At 37.0% G+C, this 15,718-nt stretch overlaps 1 protein-coding gene across 10 annotated transcripts in view; it reads right to left on the minus strand.

The window, feature by feature from the left end:
• citb (citron rho-interacting serine/threonine kinase b) overlaps positions 1–15,718 on the minus strand; it is a 105,844-nt gene that overhangs the window by 35,222 nt on the left and 54,904 nt on the right. For 5 of the 10 annotated variants that reach the window (XM_030144409.1, XM_030144411.1, XM_030144408.1 and 2 more), the window contains exons 18-25: positions 12,443–12,578; positions 12,244–12,348; positions 10,960–11,100; positions 8,694–8,813; positions 5,357–5,582; positions 3,723–3,881; positions 2,139–2,162; positions 232–399 (exon numbers count right to left, since the gene is read on the minus strand). In XM_030144409.1, coding sequence (XP_030000269.1) covers positions 232–399; positions 2,139–2,162; positions 3,723–3,881; positions 5,357–5,582; positions 8,694–8,813; positions 10,960–11,100; positions 12,244–12,348; positions 12,443–12,578 — 1,079 coding nt within the window. The remainder of the gene's footprint in view (positions 1–231; positions 400–2,138; positions 2,163–3,722; positions 3,882–5,356; positions 5,583–8,693; positions 8,814–10,959; positions 11,101–12,243; positions 12,349–12,442; positions 12,579–15,718) is intronic. The other 5 variants (XM_030144412.1, XM_030144418.1, XM_030144416.1 and 2 more) reach the window with 2 other exon arrangements.

The following is a 15,718-nucleotide window of genomic DNA, read 5'->3' on the forward strand; positions in this document are numbered from 1 at the left end:
AAATAAAATATAAACAAAAAAGAAAAACAAAAAACCCAAAATGAACCTCCACAATATCTGCATCTGAATAAATACATAAAAATACCGATACAGTATTGTGAAATGAAATATCGCAATATATTGCAGAACCGATATTTTCTTACACCCCTACTGCAGACTAACTTCTCCCAGTACCGGTGAGCGTGAGCGTGAATTGTGGTCGGTCAGTGTTCTGTAACTTATGTAACTTACCAAGGCAGGTGGCAGCTTGGCGCCCAAAGTGCACGGTGTCCAGGCACACGGTGCACTTGGCTGCTCTCATGTTGAGTCCCACTGTGAAGCGGTGAGCAGTGTTGTGGTGGACCCTGTCCCTCTCCCTGTCCCTGTCTCTCTGACTGTCCTTCAGACGGCGGCTATACTCTGAATACAGTCAGGGAACACAGTGAGGGCCACTGTCTCTGATCAGACACACTCTGTCAGGTACATCCATCACTTCAAAGCCTCAGAGCACCATGCCATAACAGCTACTAAACCAGTTCAACAAAAGAAGGGTCCCAAAGAAACGGTAAAGCAAAACGCAAAAGCAAGTTAATTAGGAAAACATGAAAATGCTTAAAAAGGATATTCATTTACTCATTCTGTCTGTGCTCATTCTTAAAGGCATTATCCAGTCCAGTTCCAGTTCATCACTATATCCTGGATCACAATAATACGCTATGTTATGCTTTTAGAATTTAATACACACTCTTTGCTTATTTTGCTTTATTTTTTTTACTCCGATTTCCTTAAAATGCTCGATATGAGGTTACAATAATTACCACATGGTTCACCCCAGGGCCATTCTGTGCCTGCTCACCCACAACCGCCCACAAAAAGGTCAACAGAACTTTTCCTGGATCACATCAAAACTTTCACAAAAATTAATGAGAGCTTACAAAAATATCAACTCTGTATATTTTTATTTCAAGTCTGGCAAATTTCATCCTTAGTATATACACTGGAAAAAAAATCTAAATCTTAACAAGTGTATTTTTCTCATTTCTAGTCAAAATATCTGATCACACTTAAAATAAGACATAATCACCTAAAGAGTAACTTTTCAGTGAGATGTAAGAACTTATTTTTAGACAATAGATCTTGAAAATCTTATTTATAATTTTCATTTGTTCCTTTGGCAGATTTTTTTTTTGCTTAATTCAAGCAAAAAATATCTTGTATTAATAATTTTTTCCCTTGTTTTTAGAGGGACATTTTTTCCAGTGTATACTTTAAGCCTCACAAATTGCAGATTTTTCACTGGAATGGGTTGAAATTGATATTGAACATATAAGAAACCCTGTGAATAATCTAGAACACGTGTTTATGTAAAAAGCAGCTACTAAAATGAAATTAATAAACCTAAATAATCTGTTACCTGAACAAATTGTCTTTTGTTTTTGTACATCTTGGGAATGAATATCTATCCAGTAGAAAATTATCCAACCAATTTTCTTTTGTTTTTCACACTTTAAAACCACACTTTGCATACTGCATTTTTTACTTAATTAATATTTTGAAGGACAACTATTGGTTTAAGTGTGGTATGAATGCTTTTACTTATTCTACAACGGTTAAAAATGATGAAATTTACATTAACATTCAAAATTCAGGATTTTCCAGAGTCTTGTGAATTTAACATAAGTTTGAACATAAGCTCAGGGTGAGTCAGTGTGGAATGACCCCATCTAATCTGTATTATTGTAACCTTGATCAAATATAAGTGACTGAATAATACCTTTATTTTCACAGTGTTCCACAGTGGGGTCGAAAAGGGTCAGACAGTGTTTTGTGCATCACAGAGTTTATCATACGCTAGATTTGTTAGGGTATGATGTGAGATTAAGGTGGGATCGTAGTGAGCAGAGCAAAGTTCTGCAAATCAGATCAGCTAAGCTTCAGCAACCAAGATAAAAATGCTTCAGATTTCTAAAGCTGTGCACTGAAAAGGAGAAATGCACTTGAAGATTTCTCAGCCTCACCTGACCACCCAGCGGGATCTGACATTTACACGTTAGAGTGCAGAGCTTTTAAAATCTGGCCTTTCGAGGATGTGGATGAGGCAAAAGGAGAAGAGAGATAAGAGACCAAACTGCAGAAACCATCAGTTTGGACCGACTTACTTTCAAAAGTGACCCTCCTTCTCTCTGAAAGGTGTGTGAAAGACAAAGGATAAGGATAAGAGCTCCATAATGATCCGTATCTTGGTCTGTGTTTGCAAGTGAGATTATCACGTATGTGAACATGGAGATAAGGGCACATATGAGGCCTGTTAACCCTTTATCGGACAAGTAACTGTTTTTGGTCATTTACGCAAACAGTAACCCTTTCATGCAAGACATCCACATTTGTGGACACATAATTTAACCCATAAAGACCCAGTGCTACTTTTGTGGCAATTCCCAAATTAATTTTTCTCTCTATTTAAACTTTCTTAAGTTATTTATCACCATTTATTGTTTTATTATCCTCTGTATTTTGCATTTTTTTCAACACAAATCATGTATTTTCCTATATTTAATTCACTGATAACGTAGATGTTCATAAAAGCTAAGATTAAAGTTGACTGTCATAATATCAGAAACAAAGAAAAATTAAGAAAACATGTCTTTTTCAACCAGATATATCAGTAACTGAACATAAACCAAGTGTCTCCATCCACTGTCACTGATGGGTTTTACTGGTGAATCAATGTTGTAGAAGATGACGATGTTTCCAAGGTAACTACAGAGCCTCTGAACGTCATATCTGATGACCATGAAAAGATGACAAAGCATATTTTGCAGCAATTATTTACTCGTATTGATAGGATTAATGGATCAACAAGTATTAAATGTTTGGGTCTTTATGGGTTAAGCTTTCTTTCCAAAGGGTTATAAAGGCAACATTCTCCAAACCACATGGGGGCAGTCTCTATAGACCCTATACAATACAATGAAAAAAAGTATCATCTTAGTTTTAGAATTTGGACTGCTCTGTGATCTCATAAAGTTAACCACCTAAGACCCAGGTATGGGTTTTCTGTCCATGTTTGTGGACAAGAGTTTCACAGCTTAATACAAAAAAACAAACAAACAAAAAACAACTGTCCACCACAAAGGACATTCCATTAAAAAAACTGCATCTGAAAAAACTGTTGCATCATGACGTTTCCAATATAGGCAATTATTTAATTAAAAAAAGCCAAAACTTGTACTTTCCCGGGTCTCAGGAGGTTAAATATCTTCTTAATAAAACCATACTTTAAAAAAATTCAAAATGCATTTCAACTTTAGCCTAATGAGTAATGAACTCAATCTAAAAAGAAACTCTAGATAATTTCTTCATAATTCATGCATGGTAGGGTTAAATATGGGCCAATCTTGTGCCTCAGTGAGGACAAGAAGCATGTTGGCTTTTATAATAGTGTACAGTGATTCAGAGAGAGTTTAAAAACATTTTGAAGCTGTAAATACTGAATATGAGTGATTTTTGTCAGTTTATGACCTTATAACAGTTATTTTATTGCATGTGTTTACTTTTTACCAAGTGTTGCTTGGATATTTTATGGCAAGAGGAAGAAGACTGTTGTCATGCCAACTGACGAGGAGGTAGATGATGATGTCCAATAACACACTAAGGTTGAAATTCTGATTTTCAGTGTATTTCACTGAGTGCCTATAAAGGGTTAAAGAGACAGTGTGACCAGACGTCGGCCCCTTACTCACCCTCTGGTGTTGCAGCGTCCTTCCTGCGTCCAGAGTTGGAGGTTGTCAGGTTGGTCGGGCCCTGCTGGTGTTCAGGAGATTTCACCATGGCCGACATGATCATCTGCTGCCGAGCTGATGGCGGATTTGCAGAGTTTCCATGATCCTTATACTGCAGAGCTACATGTGAAATAATGAGTTGTATGAATTATTAATGTTATGATTGTTTTAGCCATCAAAACAAAGATGATACTTTGGTTTTTCTGTCTAATTTGTTTTGATCCATGTAATGTCTTTCATCAAGCAACTCCCACTGCAAAATACTGCTAATGGAGTGTTTTGTTTAAGAGTTTATGAGTTAAATGTCATTAATATAATTTCCAAGTAGTGTTAAAGTTGACAATGAATTTTGTTTATTTACCACCAGTGGAGCTGCCTACTCAGTTTACAATATTCCATTATGTTTTTAGATTTTACTGACAGATAACAGAGGTTGGTTTATCGCAGGAAAAAACCTGCAAAGATATGATTAAAATAATAAGTCTAGCATTATTTACACATGACTTGGTTAATCTAGGGACCTCTGGTGAATTAGAAATTAACCTCACATGTCAGTGTTTCATGCATATGAATGAGGGACTTCTGTTTTTACTGAAATTTTCTCTCATTATCCCCTGGATCTAATATCAGACTCTCTGAAGAACAGAAACAGCTTGAACCAGATTGTTAAAGTCTGCTCAAAGATTTTTGGAGTTCAGCTGAAGGACCTGAGTTCACTCTGGGAGAAAATGTGTTTTCCAGAAAGCCAGGGGAATTATAGATCAACCTGGACACATTTTCTTCCCTGACTTTTCTCTCATGCCCTCTGGGTGGCGCTACTATGTACCCCCTAGGAAAACAAACAGATACAACAACTCATTTATTCCCTCAGTTATCAGGCTGCTAAACGCTGGGAAGTGACTGAAGCTGATTTGCTATTTATTGTGTTTTTATTCTTTCTTAGCATTTTAGTCATATCACTGTTGAACTTATTGCCTGGTTGCTGTTCTATGGGTACTGACAGGTGAATGTGTATGTGGCTGTCATATGCTGCTATGAATGTTTTGCATTTGTTTGTTTGTTCCCTAATTGTGTGGACGTTCAGCAAGGCAGGGTATCTGTGAACTGAATTGCCCTTCAGGGATTAATAAAGTAGTCTGAATCTGAATCTAATAATAGGCTAACACTTGCTCAAAGCTGAGGAGCGTGGTGAAAGATGTTCCCTCCTGAACACTGGCATACATGGTATTCATCATCATCTTTTGTTTTCACTCTTTTGAAGGTTTGAAGTTCTCTCTTTCAGTGAATCTGTCTCTGTGATAGATTGCGACATGATCCTCCTGAAGTAGTGCAGCCTCCAAAGCTCTTAACCAGACAGGAATAAATGTACAGGGGAAACAAAACATGTGGCACATCACTCCGATGAGACAAGAGGCATATTCCTCAACCAGAATCATGTTTGTTGCAATAAAATCAAGGCGATTCCATTCATATTCACTGATTTGCGTCAAAGTAATATCAGCAAAATTAGCTCCATGACAAAATGTAATTGGAACTCCATTCCTGTCAGACACAGCTGGATCCATTACAAGCCCATCATTGGAAAACACTCTCACCTTCCTCTCTCAGAGATCGAAGCTCCGCTCTCATTTTCTGCAGAGCGTCTTCAAGCTCAGAGCAGCGAGTGCGTTCTTTGTCCAGAGCTGCTTTCATGTCGCTGTACTGCAGGGGCACCGGCTGGATGGGTGGGACGGGGGACACCTGGCCCTGCCCCTGGCCCTGAGCCTGGGCCTGAGCAGCCATGGCGGCCAACAGATCCTCCCGACGTCGCCCGAACAGACCCTAAGACAAACACAACCGTTCACAGAAAAAACATATCAGGGGTGTCACACTCTTTTATTTCAGGGGCCATATTCAGCCCAATATGGGCCAGACCAGGAAAATAATAAGATAATAACCTAGAAATAATGTCAACTCCCAAGTTTTTGCTATGTGGTAGGGTGAAAAAAGTAAAACTGCATTGTGCAAGTGTTTATATCCGCAAACTATCCTTTAAAAAATGTTAACATGAATAACCTGGAAGTGCAATTTTAACATTATTATGCTTCAGTTTATCATTTACAAATGTACATTATAACTTACAGAGCACAGTGGATCTACAAATACACAAAACATTTAGTAACAGGCAGATTATTGGTAAAATTTCACTTACTTTTCTTAATAAATCTCAGTTTGTTCATATTTGTTGAGGTTATTCACATTTTATGTGAAAGGGTAGTTTATAAATGTAAACACTTTCATGTAATTTTACTTCTTTTACATTAAACCGAAGAGAAAAAGTTGGAGTTGTCATTATTTTATAGGTTATTGTGATTTTATTTTACTATTCAGTCTGATGTGGCCCCTGAGCTAAAATGATTTTAACATCCTTGATTGTTAATATCTTTAGTCTAATTTTTGCATTTCACAAATCGATCCTATAGGCCAGATTGGACACTTCGGTGGGGTGTATGTTTGTCACCCCAGCTGTAGATGTAAGGAGGGGTATAATTGTTGTACATATTTAGATGAAAGTTAACACTGAGCCACAGGAGCATCACATCAACCTCCCATTGTCACCAATTAAAACTGTGTTTATGTATGATAATATTCTTATGATTTCTTTGAATGAATATAAATAAGTTGTCTATTTGAGTTCTATCTTATCCACAAATCCTCATTAGTCAGAGAAGTAAGGACAGTTTTTGGTCCCTCATCATCATAGCCTATATCTCTAATGCCTGTAATCAGTAGGAAACGGTGGAATCAATTATAAAGTTAAACTTAAGGAGCTGGTCTTGTTGGACGCACTCAAAGTAATGTAAAAAGAACTTGGTGATGGGAATATTTTGCTGTGGCTATTTTTCCTGATGCCCATTAAAATTGATATTGATGATTTGCGATGAGTATTTGTTGAATTACTTTTGATTTGATTGTTGGTATGTAATTATTGCTGTTCTTTACCATTAGTGGTACTGTAGTTTTCTTACCATTGTTGGCAGTGGTGTAGTCCAGGGTATACAGCAGTATACGGAGTATACCTACTTATTTTTCAGTCAACACTGGGTATACTCACTTCTAAATCCCCCTAATGGTGAAGCCATGACCTGCCTTACTCTGCCTCTAATTGGCTTGTACTTGGTACCTTCACTAATTACCTCCGCCAAGGAGGTTATGTTGTTGCTGGCGTTGGTTTGTTTGTCTCTCTGTCTGTCTGTCTGTCTGTCTTTCTGTCTGTGTACAAGATAACTCAAAAAGTTATGGATGGATTTGGATGAAAATTTCAGGAAATGTTGATACTGGCACAAGGAACAAATGATTACATTTTGGTGGTGATCGAGGGGGCGCACTGATCTGCCTTGGCGGAGGTCTGCACTTTCCGAGTGCTTTTCTAGTTAGATTGGTTAACTTTAGGCATGAGGACTGATGAGCCAATCAGAGGCAAAGTAGGGCGGGTAATGCCGAGGAAAATATTGCTAACTTAGCGCCAGAGCCACGGCTCTGCTTAGCACTGTCCACCTCTGGAATCTGATTGGACACCTCAGGTGCCAGTGCCATCCCAGCTGACTGACAGGTCACTGCACGTCATGTTGAAAGATTTGCAATTATTGGAAATGAAACAAGAAAGGCAGAATAAATGTCTTTCAAATGAGTGACACATATCAAGAGAACCTAGTTTCATGGAATACATAATTCTGAGGTAAGTTTTAAGGTGGTTTCAGAATGAGTCACTGTTTTAAACTACTGGTTATATGACTACACATTTAGAGGAGAAGAGATTTTGTCGTCATTAGTTAAACTGTGTGAGTAGGCTAACATTATGAAAGGCTAACATTATGAAAGGCTAATGTTATGAAAGGCTAACGTTATGAAAGGCTAACATTATGAAAGGTTAACATTATGAAAGGCTAACGTTATGAAAGGCTAACATTATGAAAGGCTAACATTATGAAAGGCTACCGTTATGAAAGGCTAACATTATGAAAGGCTAACATTATGAAAGGCTAATGTTATGAAAGGCTAACATTATCCTATGTTTACCTCATGTTGAATACATTTACATTCATGCAGCTGCTTGTGTGACCAGTAATACCTACAAACTGCTCCTGATCAAGTCATGACAATTTTATTATAGTGAGTAAATTCTACTGATGGATTTTTGGGTAAACTAAATAGAGTAGTCTTACATGTCACTGTTTCTAAAATGTCATTCTTCTGGACACCTTAAAAAAAAAGGAGGGGGGGTCAAAAATTGAGAGTATAACTACTTCTCCAGTGACCACTACACCACTGATTGTTGGTATGTTATCATTAGAATGTAAGTTAATGGTTAACACCACCATGAATGTACTTTGCTTCTATTTTTCACACACAGTTTGGTTATATAATGTAAATACTGTCGAATGAGTTTATTCTAATTTGGTATAGGCCTATTTTGTTCATTGTTCTGGCTTGAAACCTAATGACAGGAGTGAGTATTTAAAACATTATTATGTGAAGTTATTTGATGGTGAGAATGGGAGTGGAATTAGATAAAGTTTTCTTCTTCCCACTCCTTTTTGAGTGTAAATGAATGTTTCTGGAATTTTGAACTTGCATGTATTGTGTAAATGCTCAAAATAAACAAATAAATAAATGAATGAAGGAATTCTTTTTTTTTTTTTTTTTTTAATTATTACCTGCATACAGTGTGCCAGAACCTTGAGTTGCTGCCTTCCTGTCATAGTCTTAATGAATCTCTTCCTGGTTAAATAAAGGTTAATACAATTTTATAAAATCTGTCTGCCCTGAATTTAACCTCCTGTAATAAAGTCATTATGAAACTTGTCATTTTAAGTCACAGGTTTCCACTAATGACACGTTTCTAAATATCAGTGTGTGGTTTTATTCCATTCGTATGTGATCCCCTCTGACCTTTTTCTTCTTGGAGCCGCCATGGGCCTGGGCCTGCAGGAAGTCTATGAGCTTGGTCTGCTGGGTGATGGTCCCCTCCATTTTCACCTTCTCATGGGAGTACACAGCCTGCAGGTGGAGCTAAGTGAACATCACTACTGCCATGAATTTCTCCTCAAGTACTTCACTTCACACATAAGGGGATGACAGGGAGACAGGAAGAAGAAGGGAGGGGCATATACTGCGGGCTACAACAAACTTTGAAGGGCTTGCATGAAAGTCTCAAAATAAGGGAACATTAGGGGAGGAACAAGACCGAAAGTGACAGAGACATTTGTTCCCGGCTGGGTTACATGTGGCTGCAGAGACTGGACTCAAAAACAACTCAAATACACCTCTGGGCTTTGAATTTCTATATTCAAGGGGGAGACAAATGCGGGCCCATGACTGACAGGGGCCCTAGAATATAGTAGATTTAGTTTTACGAATATTTTTAACCTATCACCATAAATGACTGTTTGCTTCACAGTCACTAATTATCATATTTGTTCCTTTTCATTAGTTTTGGTATTAGGGAAAAATAATAAAATCCAGTCAGCCTGCCCCCCCTGCCTCATTTCATGATATGGTTTGGTCCAAGTACTGACACTAGTAAATATACTTCCATCTAAAGAGTCTTCTTCTTTTCCTTTGGGCTGCTCCCTTCAGACGCCGCCACAGCGAATCAGCTTCATCATCTTCCTCCATTTGACCCTATCCTCTGCACCCTCTACTCTCACACCATCTACTTTCATGTTGTCTTTCACTACATCCATTAATCTGGTCTTGGGTATTCTAGACCTCCTGCCTAGCGGTTCCAGCCTTCTACAAATATATTCCCTATTCCTCCTCTCTACATGTCCAAACCATCTCAGTCTGACCTCTCTGACTTTTTCCCCAAAACATCTAACATGTGCTGTTCCTCTGATAAATTCATTCCTGATTCATTTCATCCTGGTCACTCCTAAAGAGAACCTGATCATCTGAACCTCTGCTCCCTCCAGCTCTGCCTCCTGTCTTTTCCTCAGGTCTGAGGAAAAGACCACTGTCTCTAACTCTTACAACTTGGCTGCTCTCACTACTGTCTTGTACACCTTTCCTTTCTATCCAAAGAGTAAATCTAGATTTCATTTGTATTTGCATATCAATGAAAAAATGTAATACTATTTTTAAGAATGTTAAAGATGGCTGCACTTTTCTCATCAATCTTGGACGGAATCATAAATGGGCCAGATCAAGCGAAAGTGAGCATCAGTGTCAAAAATCAAAGTTTCACTTATTGTTTCTCAAATAGGCTCATTTTTGTAGCTTAAGAACTCTATTTTATGGAACTGTTTAACAAATTCCAGTATCACTTGTAGAAAAAAAGATATAACTGATTATGTAAAGTTATACTTCTGACATATGTGTAAATGCACTACCAGCTTTAATAATAATATTTTTTCTTGCTTGTATCAGTGATAGCTTATGTCTGTGAATCTGTAGGAACTAATAATTCAACAGTACAAGAATACAGAAGGGTTATGTACAGTCCAATTACTTGTCAAGTATGCTCTGCTATTTGCTGTATATATCACTTCAGTTGTAATATGTATGTTAAATAAAAGTTTATTAGCATATTTGCAGTGTTTTAGTTCCAAAGTCTTTTATTCTGATACTGAACAAAGGTACAAACTGTTGTCCCCGTGTCACAACATATTTGTGTTCAAAAAAACTAATCATTTAAACATTTTTATCCAATATTGATCATAATTGTAATTTAACATCATAGCTAAAGCCCTATGTTTCATTTAGTATCAATTTCTTATGAATCAGCATGTTTTGTACATTTACTTAAAGTGAAAAAAAATATGCTTATTTTAAGTACCTGTGTCGCACAGCAGTAATTTAAGTATTTTTACCCCCAAATTGTATTTCTGTAAATTGTAACATGTGTCATATAAAAGTACTTACTGAGGTCTATTCATATATTTATTAAACATGGACATAAGGTATTTAGTTTTCAACAAAGAGCTTATTGAACATGAAATGTGTCCCTGTGTCACTGCTTGATCTGGCCCAGAACCTACTGTAAGCTGAATATTGATCCATGCCTGCACAGTATTATATTTTTAGGGTCTGCTGCATATAAGTGGTGGGGCCCAAAGTTATATTTTTTATCAAACGGCCCCAAATCCCTGGTGGTACCCCTGTGTGTATGCACTGTATATACATATGTGTGTGTGTGTGTGTGTGTGTGTAGCAGCACCTGGATGTTCTCCAGCTGGTATTCCAGGTCAGTCCTCTCTGTTTTCAGCAGGTCAGTCTGGTCCAGAGCGTCCTGCAGCCCCTGGGTCAGACGGAAGATGTGTGTCTTCTGAGCATCCATCTGCTGCTGCAGCTTCTCTTGCTGTGAAGGAAAACAGCTGTTACGTCACTGTGTGTGTTCTGTGACTTTGCCACCTCAGCTTCTTCCCAGTGGTCACATCAGTGAAACCTTTCGGCATGGTTTGACATTTGTTATTACAAAAATTTAAAAAAAGATCAAATCAAGCCAAATTCTCTGTTCTGGCAAGTGATTTACAGAAGAGCTACAGCATCTATCTAACAAAAAGACATGAAATAGAGAGGCAGTGATGAGGAAGAAGAAGGTATTTCAATTCTCTTTCTTTTTTTAATAAGAAAGATCAAAAAAAGAAAAATTCTCATTGTGCACATGAGTAAAAACCAAGCAGTATCAAATAAACAAAGCAATAGGCAAAATCAGATTGTACAAAACAAAAACAGAAAAATTAAAAAAAATCTGTTTTGAAGAAATGTGCCAAAAAACAACAACAAAAAAACTAAACAAAAACAAACAAAAACTCATGCATCACAATGAATTGTCTGCTGTTTTTTTTTTACTTGCAAATGAAATAATTCAATATATGAGCACTTCATAAAAACCCAGAAGCTGATCATTATTAATATGATCAATTATGTATTTGCAAATTCAGGAGATGGAAATATTGTAATACATGATTTAAGGAAAAGGGGTGGGATGAAATAAGTGTTTACATAATGTTTAATTTTAATTTTAATTTTAATTCTATATTTACATAAATATTTATATAAACACCAAATTTCTTATTTTTGTCTTTATATTTCATTTTTCAGGTTTTTCTTCCTATCTTTTTCTCTTCACCTGCTTGTTGTATATAGTTGTTGTTAACCGTGAAATTTCCCCACAGTGGAATAATAAAGTAATACCTTATCTAAACTTATCTTATCTTATCTTATCTTATCTTATCTTATCTTATCTTATCTTATCTTATCTTACTTTTTCCCACTCCTTTTCAGATGTGTAAATAACATAAAAACTGTACCAAGCATTTCTTTTGTATAATAACATATATTTCTTTTTTGTTTTGGTTGTCTTTTGTTGATAATTTGCTTTTGTTGGTGGTTATATTGTGTTTTTTACATGTCCAAACTAAAACATTCATTCATTCATTATTCATGCAAATGAGATAATATATAACATCCTTAATCAGTGTGAAATAACTGAATGCACCTCCTCCAGAAGCCTCTGTTTCAGATCCCGTTCACTCTCCAACTTCTGCTGCAAACTGCGGGCGTTCATTTCCAACATGGCGTGTTTCTTCTCAAGATCATTCAGCTGAAGAAAAAACAAAAATAGCAGAACGACTTCATTACCACATCTGCTAACCAGATAAAATAAGATAGCAAATCAGTGACGTGGGATTGCTCACAGTGTCGGCGAGGCTCTCTGCTTTGAGTTTCTGGTCTTTGAGGGCCTGCTGCAGGGCCAGGATCTCAGCTTTGTGCTCCTTCACGGCCTGTTCCACAGCCTGACGAGACTCAGAGCTGCGCTGTTCTGCACGAAGCCTGGAGATACAGCAAAATGTAGTTCAGACTAAACCAGATATTTTCAGTATTTAAGAGCAAAAGCCCCATTTCTACTATAAAACTAGTCAAATTCTTTACTTTTGAGAAGAGTTATTTCCTTCCATTTGCACAATTCTGCTGATCAATCAAGTTTACAGGGTGGGGAAGCAAAATTTACAATATTTTGAGGCAGGGATTGAAAGACAGTGTATGACCAATTAGTTTATTGAAAGTCATGAGAATTTATTTGCCACAAGAAAATGTACATAATAGAAAATATTTTTATTCTACAGGGTGGGGAAGCAAAATTTACAATGAACATTTAGTTGTTTTTTCTCAGCAGGCACTACGTCAATTGTTTTGAAACCAAACATATACTGATGTCATAATCATACCTAACACTATTATCCATACCTTTTCAGAAACTTTTGCCCATATGAGTAATCAGGAAAGCAAACGTCAAAGAGTGTGTGATTTGCTGAATGCACTCGTCACACCAAAGGAGATTTCAAAAATAGTTGGAGTGTCCATAAAGACTGTTTATAATGGAAAGAAGAGAATGACTATGAGCAAAACTATTACGAGAAAGTCTGGAAGATACTATTAAAGAAGAATGGGAGAAGTTGTCACCCGAATATTTGAGGAACACTTGCGCAAGTTTCAGGAAGCGTGTGAAGGCAGTTATTGAGAAAGAAGGAGGACACATAGAATAAAAACATTTTCTATTATGTCAATTTTCTTGTGGCAAATAAATTCTCATGACTTTCAATAAACTAATTGGTCATACACTGTCTTTCAATCCCTGCCTCAAAATATTGTAAATTTTGCTTCCCCACCCTGTAGGTGTCTGATAAGGATGTACATTCATTCATTCATTCATTCATTCATTCATTCATTTTCTGAACCAGCTTTATCCTCACTAGGGTCACGGGGGTCGCTTGGAGCCTATCCCAGCTACTTAAGGGCGAAGGCGGGGTACACCCTGTACATGTCGCCAGTTGATCACAGGGCTGACATACAGAGACAAACAACCACTCTCACATTCACACCTATGGGCAATTTAGATTAACCAATTAACCTATCAGTGCATGTCTTTGGATGGTGGGAGGAAGCCGGAGTACCCAAAGAGAACCTACGCAGACACGTTCAGAACATGCAAACTCCACACAGAAAGGTCCCACCCCTATCAACTGGTGTTGGAATTGAACCCATTAAAAACCCACAGGAACCCACATTTTGGACACCCCATGCATGTGATATACTGCATTAAGTCAAGGGGGGGGTGTAGCTCAGTGGCAGAGCATTTGACTGCAGATCTAGAGGTCCCCAGCTCAACTCTGGGTGCCCCCTGAGCATAAGTACAACCACTAATATTACTCAATTTCCTGAAGGCTCTGCCCAAAAGGATCAATAAATATCTATCAAATCTAAGTATCACTCTTAAGCCTTTGAACTCTACCATGCATTGTTCCATTCTCCAAACTGACGTGCTCTATTCCATCAGGGCCAAAACTGGATGTTTCAGCAAAATAATGAAACACATCCAGGGCATGACGTGTAGAAACTGTCAAGAATTCAGTTTTGTCATTTTTCTTCTTGTTAACAATTACCAAAACAAAAAAGACTTGGCATTTGTTTGTGTCTGTCTGATGTAGAGGTTGACCAATATAGGTTTTTCGAAGGCTGGTGCCGATTTTAAAAAATTTGGTCAGCTAATGGCAGATATTTACAGCCAATTTTTGAGGCTGATATTTAAGGCCAAATTTTTTTTTTTTTTTTAAAGCACATTGACCGTAAAATACAATTTAAACATTCAGATAATTAAAATTTTTGAGCAGCAATATTGATGAAATTATTATTACATGTACACATAGTACTCTTTTAACATTTATTGAACTTCAAGTGCTGCCCATACAGGTGGGCGGAGAGTTGTTGGCTGATGTGTCCTTGAGCAATGCATTTAACCCCACATTTACTCCCCAGACGCCTGATATGGCAAGAACACTGCTTCTAGTATGCAGTGTGTATGTGATGGATGCATGACCTAGTGATGGTGTGTGGGGCATGTGCATGTCTGTGAACCCTACTGACAAATAAGGATTCTTAATCATGTTATGTTATTTATGTTTTTGTATTTTAAATTATATAATTTGTTGATATGTAATTTGTGCAAGTGTGTGTGATTGTTTTTTGATTTGTGACCTATGTTACTGTTGTCCATTTGTTCATTTAAGTTGTTCTTGTAATGTGATAACAAACAAATTCTAATAAAAATATTGGAAAAAAATAAGTTGTACCTCTCAGTGAAACGAAAGTCAAAGTTTTCCCCATACTGACACGATCCTACGGTTATGCTATTTTCCCTTAAGGCCAACAGTGTTGAAGAATGAACAGAAAGAGGTTTTGGCACTGCTGTGTGACATTGCAGTGAAGCTGAGTATTTAGATATAAAATGTCATTGTGTGATCATGCAATCCTATTACAAATTTGTAGAAGGCGATGATATCTGTGTATAAATTCTTCTTTCATGCTTTTGAAATTCAGATACCTTGATCTTGGACCTTTAAATTCTAATCAGTTCAACCTTGAGTCCAAGTGAATGTGTGTGTTTAATTTTAAGACTTTTCTTTACCAGGCCTGTAAAATATCACTTTCACAAGAATAGGAAGGACAAACCACAAACAGGGCTGTTACTGGTGCAGGGTGACATTGACTTATGTACTTTTATATTTCTTTAGTCCCTCCTCAAAACAACAGAAAACAAGTGGTGCCAGGCACAACAAACCCCACCCCTCACACATACTGTAGCTTATTTTGACATCGATCCAACTGATGTCATCATGTCTATGCATGTGGGGATATCAGTTACCTCTATATATGTGTGAAGTTTGAAGTAAATTGAAACACAATTGATGTTTTCATAGATGTGAAATTTTGCCCCTATGAGTAAATGGGAAAAAAAAAAGATTTTATAAATTCATAAAAAATTTTAACTTTGACCTACTTTTCCCAAAATGTTATGATATCTATTCTGGGTCAATGGCAATCCATAACCTCAATTTGGTATGAATTCAACCAACAGTTTTGCTGCTACAGATATTTGAAATTTTGCCCATTATAAGTAGATGGGGAAAAAAAGA

This window comes from Sphaeramia orbicularis, chromosome 9 (assembly GCF_902148855.1).
Source record: "Sphaeramia orbicularis chromosome 9, fSphaOr1.1, whole genome shotgun sequence".
Taxonomy (NCBI): Eukaryota; Metazoa; Chordata; class Actinopteri; order Kurtiformes; family Apogonidae; genus Sphaeramia; species Sphaeramia orbicularis.